The following is a 15,824-nucleotide window of genomic DNA, read 5'->3' as shown; positions in this document are numbered from 1 at the left end:
CAAGGGACCCAGGGCGATGGTCCAGGGGATGGCAGTGCTTACTTCCTGTGCACAGGGAGCCCTCTCATGCATCTGGAACCCCTCATGCTGTGAGGGAGGAAACGGGAGGATCACTGGAGCTTGATGGCTGCCAGCCTCAGTGCAGTGAGAGACCCGAATGCAAAGAAATGATAAGGCAGGCCATCCAATGTCATCCTCCAGACTCTGCACACATGATGGGCCCATGGGCCTGTACACACATGTGTACGTACACCACACACATATACCATAATCTCAGAGAAAATGGCAGATATCCCCACCACCGCAACGCAGGCATCATGCCACGCCCTCCTTCAGCTCTGTTGGGGGAGGATTGCCTCTTTTTTCCCCCCTGGCTCCACGTGCACGGCTCAGATGAATTTGCATGTGCAGTGAGTACACTTATCATTTTAAATGACCACCCCCCTGTACTCACATTCCAAATTTGGAAAATTCTGCACAACTATTATACATGACATGTATGTATACATGAGATTTTTAGCCTTTTGAATTTACTGAGGGAGTTTGGGAGAAAAAGAAGAAAAGAATTGCAAATGCACACATGCCACTTTCAGCTCACAGGCCATAGTAGCATCACTTTTGAAGAGGCATTTTAAGGCTGAGCAGACTGGCTAGTTTGAAGAGAGAGATGGTGAGTTTGCCTTTCTGTGCTTTTAATTGGAGATGACAGTGGAACGCCCACTTAGGAACATCCTGGAGCCGGCTGGAGCCGGCTGGAGCCGGCTGCAGCTCAGGAGAGAGGGGAAGGATAGAAATACAAATCCATATAGGACTGGAACCTAAGCTCTGTGGGGTCGACTCACCCGAGCAAGCTGTGTCCTCCCAGTCTGCCTCCGGGTGCACACCAGGCCTCTTGCACTTCCTGGAGACCGAGTGCCAATTCTCGCCGGGGCGGTGGTAGCTCACACCTGTAATCCCAGCACTCTGGGAGGCAGAGGCAGGCGGATTTCTGAGTTCGAGGCTAGCCTGGTCTACAGAGTGAGCTCCAGGACAGCCAGGGCTATACAGAGAAACCCTGTTTCGAAAAAAACAAATCCAAAAACCAATTCTCCTATTGCATTTATTTTGAGCATGGTTTAAATTAGTTATATGTATATTTTAACAAAGATTTTAGATGCCCTAGGGAAAAGTTCTTACTCTTTATTTTGGCCTCTATAATGACTAATACCATGACTCATTCTCTCTCTCTCTCTCTCTCTCTCTCTTTCTCTCTCTCTCTCTCTCTCTCTCTCTCTCTCTCTCTCTCTCTCTCACACACACACACACACACACAACACACACACACACACACACACACACACATGCAATATTCAGAGGAAGCTCTTAAATTTGCCTCTATTCGAGGCTTGCTCTGGTTGGCTCCCAGTTGGACTTCCCAAACTTTGTCATTCCTGACTACTGCAGGATATGAACCATGATATGGACAAATGGTGTTTTATATATATATAATAACTTCTTTTAAACATTGATGCACCAAAGTCAAATTGGATATAGGATGGAAATAGCAGAGTCCAAACTGAGTTTATAGTTTTTACAAGATTTACAAAGTTTTACAAGTTTTACAAAGTTTATAGACTTTCCATTTGTGAAGATTTAACATATTTAAGTAATTACATTTCAGTTTTTAAAGTGACTTTCAACTTACATGCTTACTTTAGTCTTGCTGTGTAGTACAAGATGGCCTTCTAGCCTTTATGCCTCAGTCTCTGAAGTGCTTCATTACAGGCTTGCCCCACCATGCTCAGAAAGAAAGAAAAAGACAAAAACCAACCAAATGAACAAATAAACAAAAATCAAACCAAATAACCAACAATACAACGGCAGTGATAAAAGCCCATAAACTGAATTTCTAAGACTAATTTTTTAAGGTGAGATATAGCTCTTTGGAAATCTGTTTACGTTTAATAATATTTTTCTTTCCATAATTCATTTGTTCCCTTTACATCGCAATCACAGCACCCTTCCCCCTCCTCCTAGTCCTGTCCTTACAAATCCTTGGCCCATTACTCCCTCCCCTTCTCCTCAGGGGAGGAGAAGCCCCTTTGGGTACTACCCCAGCCTAAGACTAATTTTAAATAAGTGTATTTTAAGAGAGGAGCAAAGCTTGGTGAAGAACTTGGATTCCTCCAAGGGGATAGCTCAAACCCACTCCGCTCCTTTGTCATCTTCAGACATGACGATCTGGTCTCACCCGTGGCTTCCTGTCACATGGGACTCCATTCGCCTTATTCTTCCTCTTCAGCAGTAACACCCATGATGTAAGAAGCTTCCTATATTTAACTATATTTTCAAACTCCACAAACACAAATTATAAAACGCGTAGACCTATACACCTATGATCACCTAGAACTATTGGCTACCCTGCTTTGAGAAACATTGCCATTTGGAAAGGTGTCTGGCAGTCCCTCATGCTGGCACCGTGGAGTCTTCCCAGCAGCATGGCTGGCAGTAGAGAGGCATCTGACACCGAGTTGGCATCATTAAGTGTCCAGAGGCCAAAGGACAGCAAGATGCCAGCATAGCATCTAATAACCAAGACACTGGCCAACCAAAGCAAGCTAGCCAGGTATAGTTCAAACATGGCTGGCGGCAGGGTTCTCCCATGTACAGTGAGCAGTGGGAACAGACCATGAAGCATCAGCTGAATGGGGCCATCGTGGTACTGGGATTCCGACTTATTGGGTCTGGGGAGAGCGGGCAAGTTAAGTTAATCTCGTCAGAGATGAAGCAAGTAAAACCTCTCTCTCACTTTCTCCCTCTGTGGCCAATGCCATCTGCTGTTTTAAAAATAATTTTTAAAAGCAAGTGTTTTGGTTCTCTTCAGTGTGCAGCAAAGACAGATGCTATTTTAGGCTTGTTTTCTATCACCCCACCACCACCAAGAACCAGGGGCTGAGTGTCGTTGGGCTCTGGTGTACTGTCTGCTTTATGCCACCGGCTTCAGTGTGACCTTTGTGCTAATGGCATATTCCAGCTCCCCGTTTCCCTCTCTGCCTCTCATTAGGTTGTTAGAAAGAGGAAGTACTATTGATCTGAGAAAGAAAAAAAATTTTTCAAAAAATATATAATTGTTTGACTTGCGCTACTTGCTGTAAACCTGCGGCTCCAGCTGCATGCAGGGAGAGAGCGCTGTGAACCTCCCTGCTGCTGGACTAGAGGCTTTGGAGGAAGGATGCATCCAGATATCCCTCCCAGAACCTTCCCTGCTGCTTGTTCTCACTGGGGGTGGCGTAGTGAGAGGCTGCGAGTGTTGACCCTAGAACTAATCCATCTTGGTTCAAATCCTGCCTCTGCCTCTTACCAGCTGAGCGGTGCTTCTCCAGTCGCGTTTCCCTGCATCTGCTCTCACATATTAAGATGGAGAATGATCTAATACTTGTCATGCTGGCTTGTTTAGAGATATAAAAGAGATAAAAATAATACACAAAGCACTTAACTCAGGTAGACATCAAGCATTTGGTGATGGTGGTTTTGTGTCATTATTGTCTGTGTTATAACTATTAAAATGCACACTTGACAACACACGGTACCTTTTATATAAAGTAATATAAATGTCTATGTACTGAAAGGAATGTGCTTTTTTTTTTCTTTAAATTCTGGATTAAGCATTTGTTCTATGGCCAGTATTCTCTTAGGTAATGTGTCCATGCCATTCTGTTTAGTATCCTGTGGAAAGGTGAGGAGTAGCCACCGTATAAGTGAAAGCGAGATCAGAGAGGTTAAATAATTTCATGGCAGTTGCACAGCTAGTAAGTGGCGGAGTGGCACTGCCATGTTCATTATGGCTCTGGGATCTCTGCCCTGCAGTTGCCCTTCTAACCCTCCCAGAAGGCTTTGCAACTTTTCGTGTAAAGCTGACTTTTACATCACACCTCAGCGTTATCAACACCTTAAACAGCCCAACCCACAGTTTACAAAAACATACTCAGTGCTCTGGACTTGGGACTCTGATCCTTTCTGTTCCATTCTTAAGTACCATTCCATTCTAATTCTTGCTTAGGTTTTCTCTTTAAAAAAAAATGGCTATGACCCACCAGTTCACATGGCGACCAGTTAACGTGAGATACAGTGCTAGCCTGGCTTGAGAAACCAGGTGATGCCCCTGATCCAGGACAGGACGTAGTCACAGCATTCAGCTCTGTGTATGGGACAGAAGCCACTCGGTTGGCTATACTGTCCTCACCAAACACTGAGGACACAGGCCCAGGGACATAGAGTGATCTTGAGACCTATCTCCAGAGAAACTTCTGGGACAGCATATCTTTTCCAACCTTTGAACTCACGATGGTGCTTCAGGTACCCGTGGATTCCTGTGTTGTTCATCCATTCGCTCATTAATTTACATCGATGGATTGTTTTGGCCAGAGATGGCAGACAGTCAGCACGATCTGTCTCTAGACCGTTTGCTCACAAGACGAAGCCCCTAAATCTTGGCATTTCCCTTATATGATCTGAGTCTGTCCGTCTCTGGTCTCTTCTCTCGCCCTGTCTCTATTCTCCTCTCCTCAGTGACTCTCTCACTGGTTCCTGGTAGATCCTAAGGAATAGTAGGTGAACTCTCTGCCCACGGCCTTTGCTAGGCTGTTTCCTCCCCCAGATACATGCCTGCTCAAGTGTCTTCTCAGGGACGTTTATTCTGAGCACTTTACTGCAGTTGGCAGTCTCATTCGCCCAGCACCCCAGGCTCTTTAACCCGGATCTTTTACATAGCACTCACTACCTTTTGACACTTTGTAACCTCTAGTATTATCTTTAGTACTAAGTCTCTGCTGAGTTGAAACATAGATGTCAGGAATTTTTGTTGGCTTTGTTCACTGCTTTTCTCTGCTGCACCTGTAACATGGTACCTAGTAAGGCTCTGAAAATAGTTCTTTATTTAAAGAATAAATGGATAAACAGATGAGATAGACTGCCATCGGGTTGAATATGTAATTACAAGCTATGATGTCATCAGAGGGTCATCCACAGTTTCACAGAGGAACATAGCAAGCAGACCTGACTTAGCTTGGGTGGGTTAATTTAGAGGAAACATTTTTTTTTTAGGCTGAGAACATGAGGGGGATTTTAGTTTCCTGCAAATAGTTTAAGTCCTGCCTTGGTAAGCCAAAAGAAAGCAGACTAAAGGAACGACTTAACCCAGGCAGAACCGAGGGGAGGGGGTGTTGCTCATTCATTTAGCAAAGCCCTTTGACAAAAGGAAAGACGTCAAATCTCAGGTGGGCATTTCTCCAGGACCATGATGCCTTCTGCCTTATAGGCAGCACCGTGGATCTGATTCCCTCCACTGTTCACATGAGGAAACCCAGATATCAACACTTCAAATATGCCCAGCTGTGAAGAGCCAGAGCTGAACTCCTAAATAAAATCTCTTTGGCATCTACCCATGTGCTCTTTCTCTCTCTCTGGGCACCTCTTGTGTGTCACTCAAGGGCTGGGAACAGGCTTCCCCAGCCCCTGGCCTGAAAGAGCCCACAGCATGCCTTGAGAGGCACGTGCAAAGTCCCCTAGGTTGAGATACAAATTTTTTCCAGGTCCCAGTTGCTTCACTTCTGCCTATGTCCTTGTTTTAGGTTCTTGTTGTTATGTATAAAAACATGATCATCAAGGGTATATAAAGCAGGCAGAGAAGGAAGATTAGATTACTCAATATGGCTGCATTGGAAAGGAGTCTGTCCTGGCGTGTATGAGCATGGCTTGGCTTTAGGATAGAGGGAGAGGCATGAATAAGGAAGCTGTCCTGGTCAAGGCGTGGTCCTGCACTTCACATGGCCTTAGCTCTGGTCTGTCCTGCAGGGTGGCCTGACTGTGTGTAATCTCTTCTTGGGAGGCACACGCCTCCTCTGGATAGGCTGGGGCCAGTTCTTCTGTCTCCTTTCTTTTAGTATGGGAATTCTGGGGAAATTTTAATTCTTTGGGGTCCATTGTCTTCACAGTCTGATAGCTGAAGGAAAAGGTATAGGCGTCTCTTTAGAACATCATTTCTCCTGATACGATTTCTCTCCCCTTGCTTTTAATTTTCAGTCTTGAGGGATTTGGGGCAATCTTCTGGTTTTGCAATGAAAATTCCTGAAATGTGCCTGTTCACATGCTGACATTTGCTGTAACAAAATGTCTGAGGGAAACCATTTAAAGAGAAGGAAGGTCAGTTGGCTCATTGGCTTCACAGGTTTCAGTCTATGGTGGGTCAACCCACTATTACTCCCATCGATGAAGCAGAACATGATGGTGGAGTGCTGTGATAGAGCAGAGGAAGGGAGGGAATCTAGGGAAACAGCTAGCAACAAAATATTCCCTTTAAGATCATCTACCAATGACCAACATCTCCAAAGTTTCCACTGCCTCCCAGTACCTTACTAAGTTATGAACCCATAAGAATTAGCCCATTAATGAGTCCACAATCCTCATGATTCAACCACTTCCTCAAGTCCCACCTCTGGACTCTGCTGCATGGTTTTGGTTTGAATACAATGTGTCTTCATAGGGTTATATATTGGGGCTTTGACTGCCAGTTGATGGACCTGTGGGAAGTGATTGGATCCAAAGAGCTCTGGCCACCATGAACTTGTCCTCCCCTTAAGTTGCAATCTCCGGTTTTCAGTCACAGTATCAAGAAAGGTTACTACCACAGTCAGGGCTCAAACCTTCCAGACATGAATATTTGGGGGAGATGTTCCAAGCCCAAAGTACAGTGTTGTCTTTCTAAGGCTGTTGCTTTTGAAACTCTGCTAATTGATGGATTTTACTAGCCACCAGGTTAGTTGTCTGTCACCTCAAAACTCAGTGGCTAAAAGCAACAGTAAACATTTATCACTTTACAGCTTCTGTCTTGGATTTAGGCTAGCATACCTCCTTAAAAGTCTCATTTCTGGTTTCAAAAGAAGTGACAGTCAAGTGGCCAGTGGCGACTGCAGTCCTCTGAAGGCTTAGACAAGGAAGGTGACTCAGTAATGTGACTAGTATATTGGTGTTGACTGTGGATAGAAGCTTTGAGTCCTTGTCAATAGGCCTCTGTATAGTGCTGGTTGAGTATCTACCCATCATGGTTGCTGTAGAAGATGTAATCTAAGAAGATACAGAATGGAAGCTGTAAGGTCTTTTGTGACCTTATCCCAAAGTCACGCATCCCATTGGTTACACAAATTAGCCCAGCCATTGAGGGAAGATGGTACAGGACAGGAAGTGAAATCACCAACATGAAGACAGGCTCCCACAAATACCTATTACTGTAAAATTATATACCCAATATTTATTACTTTTTGTTCCAGCAAACCCTGTACTAGACAATAATATCAATTAAGTAGTAAGATCCATGTGTTAATTATATTTTCCAGCACAAATGAATTTCAATTTGTAGTTATTAATTAAAAATGATCTCATTCCACCTGTGCTAGCCTGCATGCTTACAATGGAACAGAGGTTACCTTTAAGGGGATGCTGGGCCCCGCCTGAAAGAACACGCTGGAGTACTGGTAGTTCTCCTCAGAAATCCCAGCAACTCCCTCCTCCCCATTTGGGTCGTGAGAAAGTATGGGGTGCTGACTTTGGTGTCTGTTCTCTTTCCTCAGGACCGCCTGTACTTTGTGATGGAGTATGTGAATGGGGGGGACCTCATGTACCACATCCAGCAAGTTGGCCGTTTCAAGGAGCCCCATGCTGTGTAAGACAGACCCTCTCTGTGCCCTTTCCTTGGGGTAAATGCTTGTCAGTTCTTTAAGTTTTATCCTACAACGGATTTTCCTCCCTAACATCCAGGGCTTCCTCTTCGTGAACATTATTTGGCCAAGGGACTGTATTCCACTTGCTTTGAGATGTTTTTTTCATATTCCTGAAGGCCAGCTAAGAACTCACAGCTCTAAATCAATGGCTGTTTCATAATCTCTAATTTTTTTTTTGCCCCTCCATCCTGAGAAAGGTCTTCTCACTTCCTTGGGGAATGTCTTTGCAGGTTTTTGTTTGTTCATTTGCTAATATTTATTGAGAGCTTTCTTTGTGCCAGACCCTCAAGTACTGAACAAACACCATCTCATTTCATCCTGAGCGGTATAGGGAGGGAGAGAGTCTCACCCAAGCTTTACAAACAAGGGAAATGAGACCCGGAGGGCGGGAACCGCCCAGATTCAAGATCTAGTGGGGGGATCTGTGTGGGTGAGGTCCACCTGTGTTTGTTCATCTCTTTCTTACACCCCTTTCCCTCTGGTTCTTGGGGAGATGAAGGTTTGAACTGACTTGCAGCTGTGGTCTGTGGGTTCTCCATTTTGTCCCCTCCAATGCATAAACCAGGAAGAGATCATTTATAAAATAAAAATCTCAGAGAGCTTCTTCTTTGCTTAGAACCCCGTGGGTGAGCAGGCACAGAAAAAGCCACAGGAATGAACGTCAATTCTCCTTCCTGGGTGTTTGCTTAGGTTTTATTGCTTCTCCTGAGAGCCCTCAGAGCCCATGGAGGGACCCACCCTACAGCTCTGGGAGGGCCATGGGTTCATGTTCTGTTCAGCCTGCTTCCTGTATTCCCACCTACGAAAGCCAGGGACACTGTTCTGTTTAGCCCTGTGCTTCTCAATCAAACTTCGTGATGGTATTATACATAGAACTGCTTCTCTTTTTCTTTCTGACATCAAGTTGACCCAGGTTTGATTCATCATTTCCTGACACATACTATTAGGACTGAGCACAGTTACTACTATTAGTCCACCAACCCTTGTGGTATAACTGATAGGGTTTTCTTTGTTTGTTTTGTTTTGTTTTTGTTTTTGTGCCCTTAAGATCTCTTTGCTAGACCAGGCTTAATGGCCAGCCCTTGAGATGGTGAGGCAGGGAAATTCAAGTTTGAGGCAAGCCTGAGCTACAAGAAAAGTTACAGCGTTATGGGCCAGCGGAGCTGCCTGCAGAGTGAAGTTAGGCCTCAGGAAATAAAATAACTTCCCCAAGGACTGGGGAAGTGCCTAGAAACACATTGCTCTGAGTTCTTCTGCTATCCCTAGCACCACAAGAAAAACAAACTCCTCTTCACTCTTGGTGGACTTCCACCAAGAAGTTACATATTAGACACCAACTGTTTCCAGTCCCGGCTGGACCGTTCATCTGGAACGCATGTCTTCTCCAGGCTCTTCACAGACTTCATCTCTAAGTCTGGGTTTCCCCATTTGAACAACAAGGAGGTACTATGAACTATGCCATCAGAATCTAGGTGAAATTAAAACAGATAGCCCCTAACACCATGCCAAGTGCATGCTAAGCTTTCAGTGGCTGCCAGAGGCTGCCATTAAAGTCTTGTACTATATTGAAACAATCCTTCTGCACCAGCCCACCCACCTCCACAGACCCTCCCCACTATGTAGTTGCTGATCCTTTACCCACCTTCATGTGTCACTCTGAACCATCCTGTTCACCCACCCACACGCTCTGCATTTTAGGAGATGTTGCACTGAGTAGCCATCGTGGGCTTTACATGCCTAGTGCCTCATTCGATCGATATTCTATTGACTTCTGAGCTAAGTGTGTGGTGCCTTTGACTTTCTCCATCACCCTTTTTTTTTTCCCCGAATTTCAGATTTTACGCTGCAGAGATCGCCATCGGTCTGTTCTTCTTGCAGAGCAAGGGCATCATTTACCGGTAAGTGAGCATGGCTGTTCTTCCTGTCTCCTCAGCTCCCTCAACTCCTCCCTTCCTGCCTCTTTCTTCAACTGCTTTTAAAATTAGAATCTGCGGTGGGGGAGGAATCCTCCAGTACTAACTTAGGCATGTGTTCTGCCAGGCAGCATCGCCCACTGCCCTGGCAAAGTTTGGGCAGCTGTATATGGTGATAGCAAAGTCTTGATGGGCTGTGTCACCCATGATTCTCTGGGACCTCCAGCATGAGGACACTTAAGTCTCTGAGAAGAGGCAGCTCTGTGAAGATGGTGCCAGCAGCACTTTCCTCCTGGACCCCACATCCGGGAAGCATGTGAAGAGTCAACTGCCGAGTGTGGCAGGATCGTATTATTATGCAACCATTTTTCTTGTATGTAGCTGCAATTTGGAAATAGATCTCTGAGTCGCTCTCCCTGAAAGACAGGATTAACTTCAGAAGTTGGCATTTGCCGGTTTGGGGAGAAACAAGTGTGTGATCATAGCTGTATGAGTCACACCATTTTATATTTCATGCAAGGCAGGGTAGAAAGCCTGAGGCTGCTACTTGTCAGTGAGTCCAGGGTGTACAGTTCCTCTTGCGTTGTGCAGTGAGATGGCACAGGCAAGGGGGATCGGCTGACTGTTATATAACAGGAGCTGGTGGGGAATGTGCTTCTATCGGCTCTTGGCATGAGCAAGGGTCTATTTAAAGGCTCATGAAGAGTCATATCAGCCCATTTCATTAATCTATTTGACAAATAGTCATCAAAAGCCTACTGTGTGCTGAGGAGTGTTCCAAGTGGAGAAAACAGACAAAAATTGTAGAGCAAGAGATGGAAAAGGGAACTATGGAGAATAGAGTTTATTGGAGTATGGTAGTGTGTAGAAAGGATAAGATGGGGCTGCTGGTGCTGGGAACAGATGCTCACCTCTCTACTATAGAAATAATGAAGATTCTGGCCTGCAGTTAGTGATACTTGGGAGCCCAGGACCCCTTGCTGTAGAGCTGAAGGATGTGGGACAAACTGCAGGAAAACACTAACCAAAGACTATCGTGTTACGTTTTCATGCAACAAAACTTTCGCTTGTCGCAACAGTAGGTTCTAACTCCTTCCCAGGATGTGGCTCTCAAAGAAGAGAACCAACCAGGCTCCTAAGAAGATTAAATGTGAACTACACATGTGTTAGAAGAAAATCCAGCCCCAGGAATGAAACTGAGTTCTTGTTAGCTAGGCTGGGATTCAGGGCTCATTATCAGCCTAGTGGAGTATGGATTGAGATTTGGAATTGATGAACAAGCAACTCGGGTGCTAAGAAATCCCTTCTCTAAAATGATCTATCTATCTATCTATCTATCTATCTATCTATCTATCTATCATCATCTATCTATCATCTATCATCTATCTATCATCTATCTATTATCTATCTATCATCTATCTATCATCTATTATCTATCTATCTATCTATCTATCATCTATCATCTATCTATCTATCATCTATCATCTATCTATCTATTATCTATCTATCTATCATCTATCATCTATCATCTATTATCTATCTATCTATCTATCTATCTATCTATCTATCTATCTATCATCTATCATCTGTCTAGTCTCTTTCTCCTCTCTCCCTTTCCTCTCTTCTAGATTTCCTTTTTTAGTCTCCACTTTTAATACAGGGTTTGTTTTCTGTTTTATTTAATTTTTTTTTTTACAAAGTCCACTTCTTATTGTAAAGACTAGTTACACTGGCTGTAGTTACACATACCTATCACCCTAGTACATGGGAACATGAAGCAGGAGAATCATAAGTCCAAGGCTAATCTGGGCTACAGAGTGAGATTCTATCTCAGTATGCAGAGATATGAAATGATCACTTCCATGCATAGTTTCTATGAGCAAGGCCAAGTTCATGACCCAGGTTTAGACACTCAGTTGTATTCACCCAATACTGTGAATCAAGAAAACTGGTGACCAAGAAACTAAGATAGTAGCTGAGAGTGGCCATTATCACCGGCTGCAGCTGATTTACAGTAGGTGTTGGCAGTACTTGTAGAGTCATCAGGACCTTGTGGAAGAAGAGGCAATGTCTGTATCTTGTGGTGATGCCGGTGGTGGCATCAATATGCCCACTCTGCATTTTGATCAGATGGTTCTGGCCTTGTGGAGCTTCCCTATTAGGTTCTCTTGCTTCCTCAGAGATTTTGTGAACTCCTCAATATCTTTCTATAAATTCCCTTTCATATTAAAATCATCGAAATTGTTTTTCATTGCTTACTATCAAGAAACTCAATTGAAATAGAGTTCTAGAAATTGATAATCAAGTGAAAATTGTAAAAATACATGACAAAAGATGTATAATTTTATGATTTCATAGAAACTTCCTCTGCAGTGGAAAATCTTTTCAAGTGTCACAAATCGCTGCCTCCTTCATTTAGATTTCTGCTTGATAGCTTGGTTCTTTTTTATTTTTGAGATTTTAATTACAGTTTCTCCCTTCCTTCTTTTCCTGCCAAACCACTTTATATGCCCCTCCTTTCCTTCTTTTAAACTCACAGCTTCTTTTTTTATGGATTGTTATTTCACACATGTATGTGTATACATGGTGTATATTCACATCTGAACACACACACATTTCTAAATACATATGTATAACCTGATCATCTGTATAATGTTACACTTTCAGGGCTGACCACTTGGTATTTGGATAGCTAGTCAATTGCTATGCTAATCCCTGGAAACTATTTCTCTCATGCACAGCATTCCTTATCTGTCTCTAGTTCCCTGTGTATGGTTCAAGCCTCATGGTCTTTCCCCAATCCGTCTTAGCACATCTATTGTTGTCCTTGTTCAGGTCACATTTGGGCAGTCACATTGATAAGACTGTATGGATGTAGCTTCAGACATTACTAGAAGAGAGAATCTCACATCAAACTCCGTGATTCTCTGACTCTTACAATCCTTCCATCCCCTCTTCCACAATGTTCCCTGAACCTTAGGTGTGGGAAGTGTATTATCCATTGGGACTGGGCTCCACAAATCTTTTCTTTTTTATTGGTTATGGATTTCTTTGATGGTTTTCATCTGTTTCAAAGACACGTTTCCTTGATTCAGGTTGAGGACTTCTTGTCTGTGGGTGTAATGGCAGGTAGTTAGAGCTGTTAGGGACTGCTCTGATTTAGGCAAGTGTACCTGACTTAGACGTCGGCTACCTGAGTCTAAGCAGTTCTTAAGGATCTAAGATGACAAAGTTTTTGATTTTTCCTTTTCTGGGGAACGTGCTACACATGGATGAGGTCATAGACAACTGAAAGATCCTTTCTATCAAACTTAGTATCTGGTTTATTGATCATTGACTCTGAGGTCTCTGCTAACTTTTCTTAATGGAGTTCTCCATGATAAATGTTCCAGCTCTCTTTTGACATAGAACGAGAGTGTCTTACAGTGAAAAGCAGCAACCAAAGAAAGCAACCCAAGGCTGAGGAGATAGCTCAGTGGGTAAAGTGCAAGCATGAAGACCTGAGTTTGGATTCTCAATACCCACACACAAAACAAAAACCTACATCTAGAACAGAGACCGGTGACCCAGATGCTTGTTTCTGGCCATATAGTCAAGTTGAGGGGTGTCATGTATAATGAATTCATACATATATCTGGTATATAGTTGCTGAATAATACAGCACTCTTGGTTTCTAGCCTGGCATTTGGACACTCTGCCTTGAAGACTAGCATGAGTTCTGTCTAAGATTTGTCCTATGGATGGTGCCAAGGATGCTTAGGATGGGGAAGGTTGCTGTCTGCAGTGGATGCAAGTGTATGGATCTCCTCTTGGATGAAGAGACTTCACAGACAGATAGGAGGTGTCCGGATAGGTTGTCACAATGTCTATTGAGTTGACAGTGAACTCAGCTCACATCAACTCAGTTCAGTTTTACTTAACTTAGCTGCCATTGAGAAGTCCACAGATATATCTGAAAGGTTCATTTATCACATTCCTTGTAGCCTCTGATCCTTTTTAGCTTTCTGCTCTTCATCAGTGGACCTCTGAGCTTTTAGACTTATATTATCACCCCTGAATCAGCCCAGTATTCAAGAGCTTGCCTTTTTGCTGGGGGAAACAAAGAGGGTATCAAGATTTTGATGGTTCTCCATTGGCTCCCTGCCTGTTATTGAACCAGTCACTGTGAGTACAATTTACAATGGCAAGTACAGGCTTCTAAAACCATTCTATTCCTGGGACCAGAGGTCAGGCTTATATCATCCCCATTACATGACCTAACGGTCAGGAAAGAGGGTTGTACCAGACATTCAGAACCTGATCAAGATGAGCAGGAAAGAGCTTGGAGTTAGGAAGTAGGCTCCATACCTCCTAGAGAACTGAACTCCCACATCTTCTATTAGAACCAGATCAGTCTGAGACATCAAGCATCCCTACCTACTTGTGCACAGAAAGTTGACATTGGGGTAGATATTTAGGAAGAAACAAGTATAAAAGATACCCAATGGGATATGAGAGCAATCTTACATTGCTGAAGACAGGCAGGAGTTCTCCAGACTATGAAGCTGTCCTCATCCACACAGATGTCAATATTAGGATGAGAGAAAAGGACAAATTCTTTAAAGCCCAGATGTCACTATCTTAGAGACCCATCCTACAGTGACATCACCTTCCACCCTTACTATCTATCATCTTTCTTTTCTCCAAATTGCTGTTCAGAGTTCAAATAGCCCTGATCATACAGGGAAATATTTCTTATCCTTGCTCAACACTGGGACTATTAGATTAAAAGAATCATTTATATTTACCTTATCCATAGTTAATGTGTCTAGCTCCAGTAATAGCATCTGAACACATAGCAAACATGCAATGGACCCCTCTTGATTGAGGGAGCAGTTGGAGCTCCCGAGTACAGTCCCACAAAGTAGGAGAGCCAGAAATACTTGGAGTTAAGTAAATTTTGTGGATCTGATTTTTTTGTTAGCTCCACGATCTTCAAAGACATCTTAAAAGTAATATTCTCATGGGAAAATATCTTTTTATATTACAGAAAAGATCTCAGTGTAAAGGTTAACTTGTGGACTTCCCTTGGGTTCTGGAATCATCCATGGTTCCATTGTTTTTCTTTATCCTTCCTAAGGATTCTCTCTTCCCTGAGATAATGTATCCTTGTATCTTTGTGAGACACAACGCAGTTCACCCTGTAGAAAAAGAAAGTACAGAAGTTCTTGGGCCCTATTGTTATAATCTCCCTGCCAGATCATAAACCACTGTAGGAAAAAGTGGGTTTGGTGTTAACTTTGTGTCCTCGAAGCTCTGAGTACAGATGTGTGATGTGTTCATATCAAGTGACTGTTGGGTGAGTTAAAATAAGCAGCATGCAAACTAAACTTCCAAATCCTTGTCTGCCACAGTGACCTGAAACTTGACAATGTGATGCTGGATTCTGAGGGGCACATCAAAATCGCTGACTTTGGCATGTGTAAGGAGAACATCTGGGATGGGGTGACAACCAAGACGTTCTGTGGCACTCCAGACTACATTGCCCCAGAGGTGAGAGCATACTTCCATCTGCAATGATGTTTCTCCTGTGCCTAGATGCCTATGAGAGGGCTGGGAAGGGTTGGGGGTGATTCCTGGGGACCATGGACTGGCCTTGATCCGTCATCCCTCTGAGCTCTCACTTGCAGATTAGTTAAGCACATCTAGAAGCTCTAGAAGGCCAAATATGTCAAGATGTAGGGAGGATTTTTTAAATAAAACTCAAAAGAATGATCTATCACACACCAGTGAAAACACATCCATCATCAAGCTGCTCTGGCTTGTGGCCATATGATGCCTCCTAATTATGACATTGAAATGTTTGTTGCGAGAGTGAGAGACAGAAGGGGAACAGATCCTCTGGGCTGACAAGACACAGTGGCGCACTGTGCAGTGGAGATGCATTCCTGGAGACTCCAAATTTGTCTTCGTTTGATAAAGATATAGGTGAAAGGGTGAATGTTCATCAGAGTAGTCCCCTTCCTCCCAAAGGAAGTAGCCAGTCACTGGCTTTTCCCAACATGATATGACAATAATTTGCAAGTTCATGACAGCGTCATGGAGAGAGGGGGGGGGTCCTAAGATTGCTCTTTTCCTTGTCTAGTTGTTAGTCATTTGCTATACAACTATTGTCTAG

General features: G+C 43.6%; 1 protein-coding gene across 1 annotated transcript in view; it reads left to right on the top strand.

Annotated features, from left to right (window-relative positions):
- Positions 1 to 15,824, top strand: part of Prkcb (protein kinase C beta) — a 350,016-nt gene that overhangs the window by 294,980 nt on the left and 39,212 nt on the right. The window contains exons 11-13 of the mRNA XM_052199809.1: positions 7,605 to 7,696; positions 9,590 to 9,652; positions 15,061 to 15,199. Coding sequence (XP_052055769.1) covers positions 7,605 to 7,696; positions 9,590 to 9,652; positions 15,061 to 15,199 — 294 coding nt within the window. The remainder of the gene's footprint in view (positions 1 to 7,604; positions 7,697 to 9,589; positions 9,653 to 15,060; positions 15,200 to 15,824) is intronic.

This window comes from Apodemus sylvaticus, chromosome 1 (genome assembly GCF_947179515.1).
Source record: "Apodemus sylvaticus chromosome 1, mApoSyl1.1, whole genome shotgun sequence".
In the NCBI taxonomy this organism is placed as follows: domain Eukaryota; kingdom Metazoa; phylum Chordata; class Mammalia; order Rodentia; family Muridae; genus Apodemus; species Apodemus sylvaticus.
This window is presented reverse-complemented; position numbering and strand designations above follow the sequence as displayed.